We start from the raw sequence: 15,121 nt of genomic DNA on the forward strand, positions 1-15,121 counted from the left end.
ATCTTATTATATAATAGAACAAGGAAAAAAACGCTTTTCTGGGAAAATTACTTAGCGTGCTCGGATTTTCAAAAATTTTTTTTTCAACGAAAGTACTCGGTCACCAGACTCCGGGAAAATTATTGGCGAAGGTCGGAAAATTTTTGCCGCTCGCCCGCGAGCGTTTTAAAATTTCGACCGTTTTCGAGAAAAACGCTCGCTGACGCCAGCGTTTTACGACTTAAGGTTTGAAATTTTCATCAGACCCGCCCAATGACATTCCTGACATATGATAAAAAAATCAATTCAATCCGTTCATTTTTCACATTTTACGAGCTTTTTTTTTAAGTCCACGCGCATGGTTGTATTATGCGCAGTGATTCATTTCTGCTGATACGTATTATGAACCTTATTTATATGGTGTATTATGTATTATTAGTAGGACACTATTTTGCATTTGCCCTATTTTTATCAAGGAATAATTTTCTTTTTTCTCATATATGATGTATGAGACTATGAGTTTATCCTTTGAATTGGGGTTCATCTATGATAACTATGATGTTCATCGTTAAATCGCAGTTACTAATATATTTATCAAAATTAAATTTTTATTTTTATTTTTAATATTAATTTTAATTTAAATTTACAGTGTGCCACTTATAATAACCTGCTAAATTTTTTTTTAATTATTCTATAATATAAAAACAATTATTATAATTAGATTATTAATAATTTTTGTGTATAACAGGGGTGTATTTAAGAGAGATTGGCCCCTCCTTGAACAAGCGCTATCAATATTTTTTTAAGGCCCCGGGTCTGGGGCNAATATTTTTTTAGGGCCCCGGGTCTGGGGCGGAGCACCAGCTAGGCGGAGCCTAGTTAGTGTATAATAACTTAATAATATTGTGTTTTAATTAAGTGATAAGTTGGTGAATTTTAAAAATTAAATTTTTATGTTATGTTATTTAGTTTCTTGGACTTTGTGGGGTGGCGGGGAGGGGGAAGCCCCCACAAGTCTATGGAGAATTATTCATTTCATCCCCCCCCTGAGCAAATTTGTAAATACGCCACTGTACCAGTTAGGTCATTTTTAATACCTCTATGAGAGGAACTTTATACAAATCTTTTTATATCTACTTGTCTTTACTATTCTAAACCCTCGGACTCTACAACCCCGATAGAACCTCGTTGCTCCTGAATTGACCAAATCCCCAAATATCAAAAATTGGTCAAATAAAATACCCCAAACAACAACATTTTTGCTTATTTTTGTATTACTACAATTTTGAGATAAAATATGTTTTATTTAAATTCCAAACCCAAGTTCTAAAATAAAATAATTTTGCTGGTATAATTATGAAGTATGTGATTTTTTTTTCAGTCTCTTAGAAGCTAATTTATCAAAAACAAAATTTAAAAATTTATTTAAATTTTGGATAAAAAAAGTTACTAAATTATAAAATAATAATATATAGACAATGACATAGTAATATTTTTCATTTTACCTAAATTGCATTTTATTTTCATAAACAAACAAATTTACTTTAAAATGTGACACATCATGGTAAAGTAATGTAAATATAAGTAAATGAAGTAATTGTAATATCGTTTTTATCTTAGAAGATTAAGCAAATTTTATTTTAAAATGAAAATTTGTGTCTTCCTATGTTTAGCAATCATATTAATTGTTAGTTCAAAATAAAAATATGTACATTTACCTAAAGAAAAGCATTTTAAATTACTTAACTAGATTTTACTATATGAATTTAACAATTGATTTTTAAACACATTTATTTACTTTTTTAACTAATAAAAAAAAAATTAGCTTTACTTTTCAGAAATTTTATTTATAATTTTAGAACTAGAAAGTTCAAAAAGTTTTCAGTTCTCTACTATCACTTTATATTATTTAATAATCTTAAAATTGATTAAAAAGTATTCCCTAATGCATTTTTTAACCAAAGTAACATAATAAATTTGCTAAGAACTTTTAACATGATGACGTGTTATATTTACACTATTAATGGATTTAAATGTAAAAATAATACCTTAACCATTAATTCATTACAAATTGAACATTGTAAATCACTTTCTAGAACACCATGAACCTTTTCTTTGATTGTGTCTTCAATTTTTGATATTTGATCTAGAAAAAAATTCAAACAAAAAAATTAACTTCTCAAAAAAAAAAAAGATAATAATTAAATTATGTTGAAGCTATTAAATGACTTAACAAAGTATACCTTAAAAATTTTATCTAGAAAATATAATTACAAATGATACTAATTTGATAAATACCTCTTTTTATTGTAATTTAACATTAGCCTTAATACAATTNTAATTTGATAAATACCTCTTTTTAATGTAATTTAACATTAGCCTTAATACAATTGAAAGTTTAGGAAAAATAAGATAAATTAATTTTTTCAAAAATGTCTTAAATCCATAGGTGTTTTATTTTTTAATTAATATTTTTTCTTATCAAAATATTTAATAAAAGGAATAAGATTTATTTATTTTTAAAACTTGATGAAGATGTTTCTAAAATATTTATAAAAATCAATTAAGACCACACATGACAATGCTTTATATATTATATTTTCTTAGAGATTTGAATTATAATTGTTATAATATTAAAAAATGTAATGTTTTATAAACAAAAATGTATGTTTATATGTAACTGCTTTTGATAATTACTTAATAATCAATGGCCATATGGACATGATATTGTTACCAATGTTTCTAATGTTTAATTTAATACAATAGTAATATATAAGTCCAAAATTAATTTATACCCCATTACGTGAACTCCATCCAAAAAATAAATAAATGTTCAAATTTTTTAGAGATTATCTTTAGACATAAAGGAACAAAATTACGCACGGCGCTTCTCAAATTTTAAAACATAAAAAATAGCGACCACCCTGTATATGTATATATAGTAAGGCGACTTAAGTACGTAAACGTATCATGCACTAGGTATAGCCGTGTTTTGTGATCTACCTGGGCGGGTGGAACGTTATACTTGAGGTATAACGTTGAGGCGGTAGGAATATATAAATATATATACGTAAGGCGTATGGCACCCGGGTGGTATTGGATAGTCAAAATAAAAATTTGTATGTATATAATATATATATTATTATATATTGTATAATATTGATGACACGCACGCGTGTACAGGTACAATAACAAAAAATAAATTTACACAGGAATAGTGTTGTCGGTGTGCGTTGAGCGTGGCGTAGGGTGTATGCGTTATTAATATTATCAAAATATTTGAAGCGGACTTGATAAGAAGAAATGTATATCTAATAGTCCATGGAGTAGATATTACATTTGTGATTATCAAAAATTATAATGGTAACAACTAAATAAGGCAGTATTTACCATGAACATATTTTTCCTTCTTTAAAAATATGAATTTTGACTTTAAATTTAAAACCATAGCGTTGTAAAATTAAAATTTCGGATTAGATGATTATCGTAGCAATATATTATCTGATGGAAAAATATAACACTTATCACTAATTAATAAATAATAATTAATATAATAAAATAGCGTTATAATTGATTACTGTCTATTAACGAATAATTATTACAATAAAGGTCTTCGAAATGTATCCGACATTTGATAAAATACGTTCATAAAGGTAAGGAAAGGGGCTTTGAACTAGAACAACCCCAGATATATAACTGGTGTGAGCCTAAAATTTTTTTTTTTTGGAGGGGAAAGAAGAGCGATTCCAATTTTTGGACGTAAAATCTTTTTTGTCTCTCCTTATTAGTGCCTATTATTATAACATTTAATTAGTTTAGTTAAAAAATATAGGAGTATGTGTCACTGATGATAGGATTCGTTTTTAAACTAGCTATTATTATTAACACTACACTATTATTATTCGTCTATACTTAAGCGAATAATTTTTAATTTCTATTTTAAATATTAGAAAAAACCTGTGTACACGATAAAAGACAATTTATTTTGTGCATTTGAGAAGCGATAAAGATTTCTACATTGAAATCTAGACTAGATTATTATATATAATATTATGATATATCGAATTATTGAATTTCGATATCAGTATTACACTTTTATCGATATTTTTACCTAATGTCATGTATAATATCAAATAAATATTTTACTTGCTTTTATTTTTAAATAATTTGCATTTACATAAAAAATTTTTCTCAGTTAAAAATATTATCCCACTATACAAACCATTTCAACTTCGTTTTAGATATTTTTCCAATTCAGTATAAAAAATATGAAATAAATTAATATGAAACTTAAAGTATTTATTAATATGACTAATAATAAATTACAATAGACAAAAATAATGGTGTCATTTAATAATTTACATATAAAATTAACTTCAAGCAGTTTTTTTCTAATACATTAAATGTAGTTAGGTTAATGTAGTTAAATTATTTAAGGAATATTAAAATGACGACAATTCTGTATACAATAGCATATTTCATGTTTTTCTTTGTATTTTTACAAATTGAAGCACCAACCTGTTCAAAAATGAAGGCGGCATTTCTAAAAAACTTTTTAGGAACTGCTCAATGGAAAAACATAAATGATGTTGATTTTATTACTTACTGTGGACGCAAATATGATCATAACCAAATAGTCGGAATGGATATTACAATTCATAGCTGCAATACGAATATACGATTAGCTAAACTATTATTGGAATGTTCGTATGCAAACATTTTAAAAACAATTTTCACTTTTATAGATTACTTTCAAGAACATTGTAAATCGTTGTTAAATAGTGAAGACAAAAATGATAATGCGATCCATTGCACCATTGAGTTATTAGATACTATATCTACTAGCTTATGTCCATTAGTAATACTAATGAAAAGAGCTTTAGATACTATGAACATATTACGTCATGAGCCTTGGATAAATAGTCCAATGAAAAGCTGTATACTGTGTAAAATGACATCATCCTTATCAGATGAGTCTTTTTTAAACTTTTTATCACCTTCAATAATTGATTTATTGAATATAGAAAGTAAATTAATTACAATCAAAAAATTTTTTTCCACAAGACGCAAGGAACTAAATGTCGACATGAAATTTTGTCATTTTAAAGACCACAATAATTATACTTTAGATTGTGAAACATTAAAAAACGAATATGATTATTTAAAAACCAAAGAAATCGAAGAAGCAGCAATACAGGAGTTCTATCATTTTCTAAAAATAAAAATCGAAAATGTAGCACAATGGACAGTCAAAAACAGATATAAAGCTTTAGGTTTTCAGTGCGTCTTAAACACTTACGGGACATTTTTACTGCAAGATCAGAAGAAGCCCAGTAACGTATATTTATTTTACTTTTAAATAATAAGATTTATTTTATTTTGGATTCCATTCCAAAACCACATTTATCAATGTTTTAGATTCAAAAAAAAAAGAATATATCGATTTGATATAGTTAATAATAGTAATAGGATTTCAATACTTAACTATTTCAAGAAAATTTTTAATTTTAAAAACATTTAAATATGTTCGTTTCGATGCGAATCTGAAGAGGTTTTACTATGATGTGTTTATTTTTATTTATTTGTTTTTATGTCTGTTGCCATATTATTTCACTTCTCACTGGTTCAAATTTACCTAACTATACGTCATAAGACTATAAATCTTATCTAGTTGAAAATATTACACTTAAATATTGAAAAATACAATTTTCAAAATTACAAAATTTCACCTTTTTTTTTACTTTCTTTTACTTTTATTAACTTAAAATTAACGATAACTTTTTTAAAAATTAATTAATTAAAAAGCAATTAAAGCAACACATTTTTTGGACACTCATTAATGAAGTTTATGTATTTTAACATATATATTTTTAAATTTGGCCATTTCCCCTAAAACGAATAGGGTAATTTTGTTGTATTTCTATAAAAGATGTGCTTTTTCCAATTTGAAAATGTTCTATAAGTATTGTTTTCTTTAAACATATTTTAAATTAATGGTATATTGCATACTGTCAATCCATGCCAAATCATCCAAAAGTGGTTGCACGACCACCTCATTTATTTCTCAAATTTTCAGGGTTTATTCTTTATGCTATAATTAGATTAAAACAATTTTTTTTTCATGACCATCCCATTTTTATGGCTAATTCAATGTAAAAAAATGTGAAAAATAGCCACAACGGTAAAAAACACACAGATTATTCAATATTGACTTAATCGAATTAAAATTTTAGACTTAACATTATTATAACTTATAGTTTACATAAAAAAAAAATAAATTATATGAAATTCTAAACTTTAATAACTTTCTAAAAATGGCGTTTTTGAGCTCACTTAAAACCATTAAGAAGTTATTATTTTATAGTGATTTTCAAATATGATATTGTATAGTGTATAATGTATGTTTCAACAAAATTTCAAATATTTAAAACAATTTTCTTGGGATTTAGAAGCCTACAAAGTTAGAAATGTTTTAAAAATACACGAATTGTGGGTGCATTATTTCTGTTGGGAAACCTAATTACAAAAAAATTTTTTTTTAATTTTTAATTATATATCTGCTTAATACACCATAAAAATTTTAAGTTTGAGAAAAAAGTGTAACACGTAAAATTTAGCATTAGAAAATCAGTAAAAATTATTTCATATAATTTTTTTTTTATGTAAACTATAAGTTATAATATGGTTAAGTGTAAAATTTTAATTCAATTAAGTCAATATTGAATAATCTGTGTGTTTTTAACGTTCTGGCTACTTTTCCCTTTTTTTATATTGAGATAGCCATAAAAATGAGAAAATCTTAAAAAAAAAAATTGTTTCAATTTTATTATAGCATAATGAATAAACCCTGAAAATTAAAGAAGAATATGAGGTGGTCGAGCAACCACTTCTGGATGATTTGGCATGGCTTGTCCCGTAAGTTAAAAAAAAAAATTGTCCCGAAATATAATCTTTTATTTACAAATGGGTGATTTAGATAAAAATATACTATTTTTATGTTAAAAAATTAGTCGTAAGTCAGTAATTCTATTGTTTTATGTGTCATATTTTTTTTGTAGCAAGCGCCTTCGCTTGAATGGTAAATTGTTCAGCCATTGTACGCCGTTTTTCTTTTACTTGTTTATTGTACCCTTGTGCTCAAAGTTCTCGTGCTTTTGCACGCCACCAATGATTGAACCCTGACCATCACTAAATTACTTCATTACCATAGTCGCTTTTCCATCGTCTGCTTTCATCTGACTCGTGATACTCAGATGTTCGACACCATTACCACAAGATCTAATACAGTATGCTCATCCCTACCAACAACTTCATCTATTCAGCTAGTTTACATTATTTTTAATGTTATTTATTGTTTGTTTTAATTGAGATTAACTATTTTATTTTAGGCCGCTATGCTGGCCATTAGTATTTAAGGTCCCCTCTTTACCCCTTAAATTTAAGATACTCTCTGAAGAATTTCTAATATATGTGGTTATTTGTTATTTAATTATTGTCTACTCTCGTTACTTTATGAATGTACAGTTAGCCGTCATCCCACAGGTAACCCATTCCCGCTTCAATAATTGCGATTTAAACAGACTTAAAATAAAACGGCATTCTAGTACGGTGCACAACTAGCCGTCCTACGATCTAGATGTCTCGTACGATACAATAGTCAATTTCTTATGTGGGTAGCATTATCTTCATTGCTCTTATTTTATAACTATGCTTATTTAATTTAAATTTAATTATAATAATAATAAATTATAATAAATCTAATATAAAAATTGTTTTTCATAGAAGTTTCGTTATTATGTGTAAGGTTATTTAAAAATTGAGCGAATATAGCTCTAAATATTTATTCTAGAATAAATTTGAACTTGTTTATATAGTTTTATAAAATTTGCAACACATAAATTTTTCTAGATTATAAATTAAAGTTTGCCAGTTATACAAATATCAAATGCACCTTAATTTCATTCTTACATTCATGACAGAATTCATTTATAAAAAAAAACTTCTTTAAAATTAATTTAAATAAAATATTTGAATTAAGACTTATTTAAAAAAATGAATGATAATAATAGCTACCTAAATTATATTAATTGTTTAAGTAACTATTTTAATTACCTAAACAAATAACTATTAGCAAAGTTTTTCAACACATTTCATATTAAATTGTATTATTTGAGCTTGATAAATTCAATTTAAAAATTAGAAAAGGCACATTAATTCTAATAAAAAAAAATATTTTAAAAATGTTTTAATTTTAATTTTATATTAAAATTAATTATATTAATTTTTATTATCATTAAAAAAAGAAAAAATTTTAAAAATATACATTTTATCTATTTCTCTATGTTGTTAACTAATTAAAGTACCAAGGAATACAAAATGAAGTCTTGACTCCATTACTGGCTAAGTCGATTAATGATTTTGTAATAGCGTTTAAAGAAATTTATATTTTTAAGTGCTAAATTAATTATAGCTATTATTATTTTTGGCACCCTTAATTAAAAATTTGCATATTAATGAACCTACAGTTTTAACTGACTAAAATTCTAGTAGGTCCAGGAAAAGAGAATTTTTTAAAATTTAATTTCAACACAGTTCGGAAATACTGGAGAGTAGTGCCCAACATCCTGACCAAGGAAAACAAACAGCTCTATCTTAGAACAGTTTTCCAAACAAATCTCTTGAAGACCCAAAACAAGACCTAATAACTCATGAGTTGTTAAGAGTCGCGCAATCTGTCCCAGTAATACTTCCGAAGGAGTTCACTCCTTTCACTAGCATCACTTGGAACCGAAAGGAATATAACACAGATTCACTTTATGACCTCCGTGTCCGAGTCGAAAACTTACCGGAGAAACTTTTTATTAAGAACATGGTTATCATTCAGTATCCTACCAGGATTCAAACTCTTATGAAACAACCGTGGAAAATTTATTGGAAAACATCTCACAAGGTAAAATTAACCTAATAAAGAACGCCGAACCAGTACAATGTGCTACTTCCAGGCATTGAGCTACAATTTCCCACAAAAGCTGTGGTAGCTCTGTTGGATTCACAAGCAACTGAATCCTATTTTTACTGTGGGTAGTACACGAGTTTGGTAAATTAATAAACAGAGAAGCAAGTATAATCACATTGGCTGACAGCTAAACTTTGCAAGTTCACGAGTACGCTGAATTCATAGCACAGGTGTCTGTATATTGAAGTAAAATTCAGAGCCGCGGTACTAGACCATCTTATTGAAGACGTTTTATTGGACCACGACTTCTTGGTGAAACACAAAGCGGCATGGGACTACCAAGCATGTACAATTCACCTGGGTACAAATAAAAGAACAATGGTATGCTGAAAACCTATTGCCAAACGGGTGACCGAACCAAAGGTGGTTATCCCAGAAGACGCACGATCATTTTTATTGAAGTACCCGGAAATTTTCTCTGGAGAAGTAGAGAGGACCCAAGTCATTCGTATATCTGTATATACACAATACTATTACACNTGAAACAACCGTGGAAAATTTATTGGAAAACATCTCACAACATCGTGTAAGGAATGGACGAACAAGATTTTGTAGAATCTAAAACCTCACCATGGGTAGCTGCCGTAGTTCTCGCCAAGAAAAAAGATGAATCCCAGCTATTATGGGTGGATTACCAGAGACTGAATTTCCAAACAGAATCCGACGCATATCCAATGCCTGACTTGCATGAAATGGTCTGTGGAATGCCCGGGGTTAACGTCTTCAGCGCTATAGATAAAAAATTTGGCTGTTGACAGGTTAGTTTGATCCAGGTGTCATGATGGCTCACCGCGTTCCGCACACACACTTTGGACTTTTACTAATATAAAGTAATATCCTTCGGCCTTAAAAACTCCCCGGCTACTTTTTAACAGTTGGTGAACGAGGTTATACGTGGATACATCGGTAAATTTGAGTTTATTTGAGTCCCTAGACCATATCACGCCCAGACGCGGTATTCAGCTTTAAAATGTAAGTGTCTAGTTATTGTATGGGCCGTGAATCGCTTCCGGTCACACTTAGACGGAAAATTTACTTTGCTCATAGACAGGGTAGCACTTAAGTGGTTACACCACGCACGGGACACCAACAATAAAAAAAGAATTTCACCGAATCGTTACCGGAAAACAACTATTTTCCCTGAAAAAGCCGAATAATGACTATAATTCTGGTGTGGTAACCGAAAACTGCAGTGTCTTTGGTGAAAAACTTATTTCTGCAAGCGGAAAACAACCTTCTCAAAATTTCAGGTCATCGTTTAGTAAAAATAACGCTGGTCACAATTTTTCCTGTAATAATCACTGTAAACGCTTTGAGGAAGAGGATTGGTTGTACTACCGCTCACATACCTTATCAATTGGCTGGACCCCGTGTAACTAACAAAAAAATAAGATAAGGGAGTCATTATGAAAAAGGAAAATCTTCTGATGGTCTTCCATCAGAAGAAAGGGATCCATCACCAATATGCGTAAACTTCGTGCAGCAGGACGAAATGGTTGAGCTAGAAGACTTAGTCCTGAATTTGCCACAAATTGTGGTTCCGGACTTTCATGAGTTATAGGAAAGGCTAACAGACCAAACAAGACTCTTAAATATTAATCTATTAATTCGCCACTTGCATGAGGAAGAAGTTGTTGGTGATTTTCCCATTATTTATTGAACTTCTCCTCCTTAGCCATTAGTATATGAATGCTTATAAAATTCTTAGAATCCAATGACATTTCAAATTTTATTGCCTCTGTGGTATTAAATTTCTGTGATTACTGCTATTATTTCTTTTATATTAAGCACTGGTTGTATTATTTAACGACCTTATTGTATTTAATAATTTTTATTGTACATACTTTAATCATTGTTATACTACTTAACGTATTTTTATTTCTGTAAATCATAATGCTAATTAATACTGTATCACCTAATTTTTGTGTAATCGTCGAATTATAATATTTATATAATAAAAGCTATGAAAAAAAAAAACAATACCTTTCAGCTAACATGTTATGCATCTAACTGAGTATATTTTATAATTAGTATACTTTACACAACAATAACCCTCTCCAAATAATTAGTTAATATATATATATATTTGAACTTGTAAATACATGCATGCTAAATAATCATTTGTTTATATTTTCAGAGGGTAAAAAAAATTCATCTGAAAAAAAAACTCAAACATTACCACATGAAAATTTGGAAGAAGGTACTGATTCATTTTGTATGAATATTATGGTTAGATATTAATTATTGTTTATATTTTAAGAAATGAATAGAATTTCATCAGTAGATTTACCTCAAATTTTTCCGCTAGAAAATTCTGAAGAAGGTTCATATTTATTTTATATTATGAATATTGTAATTTGTAGTAAGAAATTAATTAAGCGACTAAATGTTTATATTTTAAGGAATGAATAGAATTTCATCAGTAGATTTGCCTCAATTATTACCACAAGAAAATTCTGAAGACGGTACATATTTATTTTGTATTATGAATATTGTAATTTATAGTAAAAAATTAATTAAGCAATTAATTGGTATATTTTTAGAATTAATTAGAACTTCATCAGAAAATTTAGCTCATACATTACCCCATGAAAATTTTAAAGAAGGTACAGTTTTATTTTATGTTATAAAAATGATTGCTTTACATTCCCCTCTTTAAATAAACCTCGGATATCAATATAAACTATAATAAAACAATTTTTATAGTATACAATGAAATGATGATAGTTTTGCCACAATCTATAGCGATTTTTTTAAATAAAGATCTTTTTGTCTGTAAATAAAACATTAACATAAATAACAACATATTGAAATTTCGGGGCACAAATTTTTTTAACACGCTTATATTAGTTTCACATGTATGTTGTGTGTTTGTTGTTTGTACTTTGTAACTTTCCACGCACACGCCCATGAGACTAGACGGTCGTAACGCATTCACCCCACCCCGCTCACCATTCGCCGAAAATAATATTTTCCAACCAGTAGACGCGCGCGTGTCATCAATTATATATATATATGTAAATAAATTTTTATTGAGACACGGCCCCGTCACTCGTGCCACCTTTATCAGCCGTCGCCCTACTATTAATATAAGTGACCATACGCGCACGGTGTAAAGTTCAGCAAGTGCCGCACGGCCGACGATGACCCGCCGCAAATGATACGTTGAGTCTTCTTCCCGTTGTTAAAGTGGCAACGTCGATGATGTACGCCACCGGCTCCTGACGTGCCACACGACCGAACCGATCCACATCCGCGTGCCGTCACCATTAACGCTGCTAACTTTTCGACGCCCGAGAATCTTGCCGGAAACCGCGTCGCCGACGCCTACGAAAATGCCGCGATATTTATACGAAGATTATTTTAATTTTGTCCAATGCGTATAAAATATATATATATAGCGTTATAATTTTTTAAAAAATTTTTTCAATATATTAACATACGAATAAAATAATCTATAAAATCGAATTAATTTCTAAATAATTCATATTAATGAATATTTGTTTTTACTACAATTCTATTGTACAAATAAGAACAACTCGAATAAAAAAAATTTAAGTTCTATATAACTGCGTTTTGAGTTTTGTATTTAAACATTTTTGTGTTTATTCAAAGCACCAAGGTTTTTAGAAGTTTAATAAATTCTATTACATATTGGTCATGAACCTTTTTACCCACATTTTTGATGTCCCAACTAATAAGCAGTTATTTTTTGGAAACAAATTAATAATGCATAATTACGCGAGTTTTTTCCAAATAAATATTTCAGTATGGGGCCAAAGCTCAATGGATACGCTAACGTGTGCTGCTTTTCTTGGATGTGGTAGCCGTTTCTCAGCTCCCTCCCCGGAATCGAACCCTGATTTCCCGTTACCCATTACAACCATGATATTGATAGTAACTACTATCATAACATGAAACTAAAACGATAAAAATAAATATAGTTTAAAAAAACTAACAAAACACGCTTTTAACTTTTTAGTTCGATGTACATTAAAAGCGTGTTTTTTTAGTTTTTTTAAACTATAGTTATTATTGTTATTGACGATAATTCATTCTACGACTCTGTTAATGATTTAAAATGCTACACCTGAGCCTCTCCCCAGACTATACATTATAATCATCATAATTACTGAATTATTATAACACTGAGTCCAAAAATTCTTATCGACTAATCACTTTAAAAATTAGATTATTTCCTTATTTATAAGCTAGTTCTATATGTTATCATTTAAAAAATTAAGTGACACCGCATTAAGTTATAAGAGATAATACTGAAAAGTAATTAATAGCTAATAAATCAATAAACAAATGTAATTAAAAAACTCAAACATTTTTTTTCAATATTGAATTTATTTTGAGAGTAATGAGTGTTTTTATGAAAAATCGATTTCCATAATATTTGAAATTTTTATTAAAAATGAATATCACTCTATATACTTGAATAATAAATAATAAATGAATAATAAATAATTTTTAATATAATTTTTAAGTAGACGCAATAGAATCAAATTTAGATGACAACTCATTACTCGATATTCCCGAAAAGTGGAGGACGGTTAACATGTATCTTTAAATTCACTTTTATGTATGTAAGTTATTATAATTTGACAATAATAAATTTCTAAAATTAATAATGTTATCAATTTTTATTAAAAGTATTGTATATGTAAACAATTTTATTAGTGATTAGGTTTTTTTTTATATTTGGGAATATTAATAGTTATCACTTTGTATCACTTTTAATAATGCAAAAAATAAAATATTATGTTCTAAAAAAATTAAATTCTTGCTCTCGCTGGACCGATTTTNTCTGTGAACGCTCAATCTCAGCTCTCGCTGGACCGATTTTGATGAACAATATGTCAAAAGATCACAAATCGTATCTAGTCGAAGACATTACCCTCAAAAATTGAAAAAAATTCCCTCGTTCCCCGTAAACGGGGGAAATCCCCCAAAAAATTACAAATTTAAAAATCGCTATTTTTCGATATTTTTTCAATTTTTTTTACTTAAAATTGCCATAACTTTTTTAAAAATAACCGAATCAATATACATTTTTTTTATAGATACCTTAAATATTTAACTATCATTTTATATATTTTTGTGAACATTTGACCCTTTCCCTGTCCACAGAAGGGGATTTAAAATGACAACTTTTTCACAAAAAATTAACTTTTTCAACATAACTTTTGAAAATGTTCCGGAAAGACTGACACTTTTATATATACCTTAAATTAAAGCTAATGTAATATACTTTAATTTGAAAAAAAAAATTTGACCTCTGGACTTGTCTTCATGGTGAAAATGACTACCGTATGCAAAAATATGCTATTTTTGTGAAAAAATTCTTGATATTATATTTTACATTTTTTAACATTATGTTGCTATAACTTTTTAAAAAATGCATGAATCAACTTTATTCTTTAATGATAAATACTTTATATATATATCTTTCATTCGACATACTTTTTTTCAAAATCGAACCATTTCCCTTTATACAGGGAGGGTGCAAACCTTTTAAAATGCGTATAGAAAGTAGAACTTTTTCAACTTAACTTTTGAAAATGTTCCGGAAAGACTGACACTTTTATATATATCTTAAATTAAAGCTTATGTAATATACTTTAATTTGAAAAAAAAAAATTTGACCTCTGGACTTGTCTTCGTGGTGAAAACGGACATCAAAGTTAAAGAAAAACGTACGATTTCCGTGAAAAAAATCTCGATTTTATATGTTATATTATTTAATTTATATTTTATATAACTTTTGGAAAAATGTATGGATCAATATTATTATTTTTTTATAATAAATATTTATATACCCCTTTCATCTGGCACGCTTTTTTTGTAAATCGGATCATACCCCTTTAACAAGGGGGGTCAAAACTTTAAACATGCGTATTGTTACTAAGATATTTTCAATTTAATTTTTGAAAGTATTCCGGAAATACTGACACTTTTATATATATCTTAAATTAAACCTTATATAATATACTTTAATTTGAAAAAAAAAAAATTTGACCTCTGGATTTGTCTTAACGTTAAAAATGACTACCGTATTCAAAAATTTGCTATTTTTGTGTTAAAATTCTGGGTTTTGTATTTTATTTTATTTTAAAATAC

At 28.0% G+C, this 15,121-nt stretch overlaps 1 protein-coding gene and 1 long non-coding RNA gene across 12 annotated transcripts in view; one reads left to right on the forward strand and one right to left on the reverse strand.

Annotated features, from left to right (window-relative positions):
• The window catches only part of LOC126900984 (uncharacterized), a 6,423-nt gene extending 1,701 nt beyond the window's left edge, over positions 1–4,722 (reverse strand). Inside the window, exons 1-2 of the long non-coding RNA XR_007702940.1 lie at positions 4,586–4,722; positions 2,028–2,125 (exon numbers count right to left, since the gene is read on the reverse strand). This is a non-coding gene — a long non-coding RNA (uncharacterized LOC126900984). The remainder of the gene's footprint in view (positions 1–2,027; positions 2,126–4,585) is intronic.
• LOC126900970 (uncharacterized) overlaps positions 4,340–15,121 on the forward strand; it is a 76,456-nt gene continuing 65,674 nt past the window's right edge. For 4 of the 11 annotated variants that reach the window (XM_050677025.1, XM_050677026.1, XM_050677028.1 and 1 more), the window contains exons 1-5: positions 4,340–5,312; positions 11,133–11,195; positions 11,256–11,318; positions 11,398–11,460; positions 11,539–11,601. In XM_050677025.1, coding sequence (XP_050532982.1) covers positions 4,427–5,312; positions 11,133–11,195; positions 11,256–11,318; positions 11,398–11,460; positions 11,539–11,601 — 1,138 coding nt within the window. In that variant the 5' untranslated portion in view covers positions 4,340–4,426. Of the gene's footprint in view, positions 5,313–11,132; positions 11,196–11,255; positions 11,319–11,397; positions 11,461–11,538; positions 11,602–13,488; positions 13,792–15,121 lie in introns of those variants that run through there. The other 7 variants (XM_050677033.1, XM_050677032.1, XM_050677031.1 and 4 more) reach the window with 6 other exon arrangements.

Source organism: Daktulosphaira vitifoliae, unplaced genomic scaffold (genome assembly GCF_025091365.1).
Source record: "Daktulosphaira vitifoliae isolate Bord-2020 unplaced genomic scaffold, ASM2509136v1 Scaffold_3, whole genome shotgun sequence".
NCBI classification, from domain to species: Eukaryota; Metazoa; Arthropoda; class Insecta; order Hemiptera; family Phylloxeridae; genus Daktulosphaira; species Daktulosphaira vitifoliae.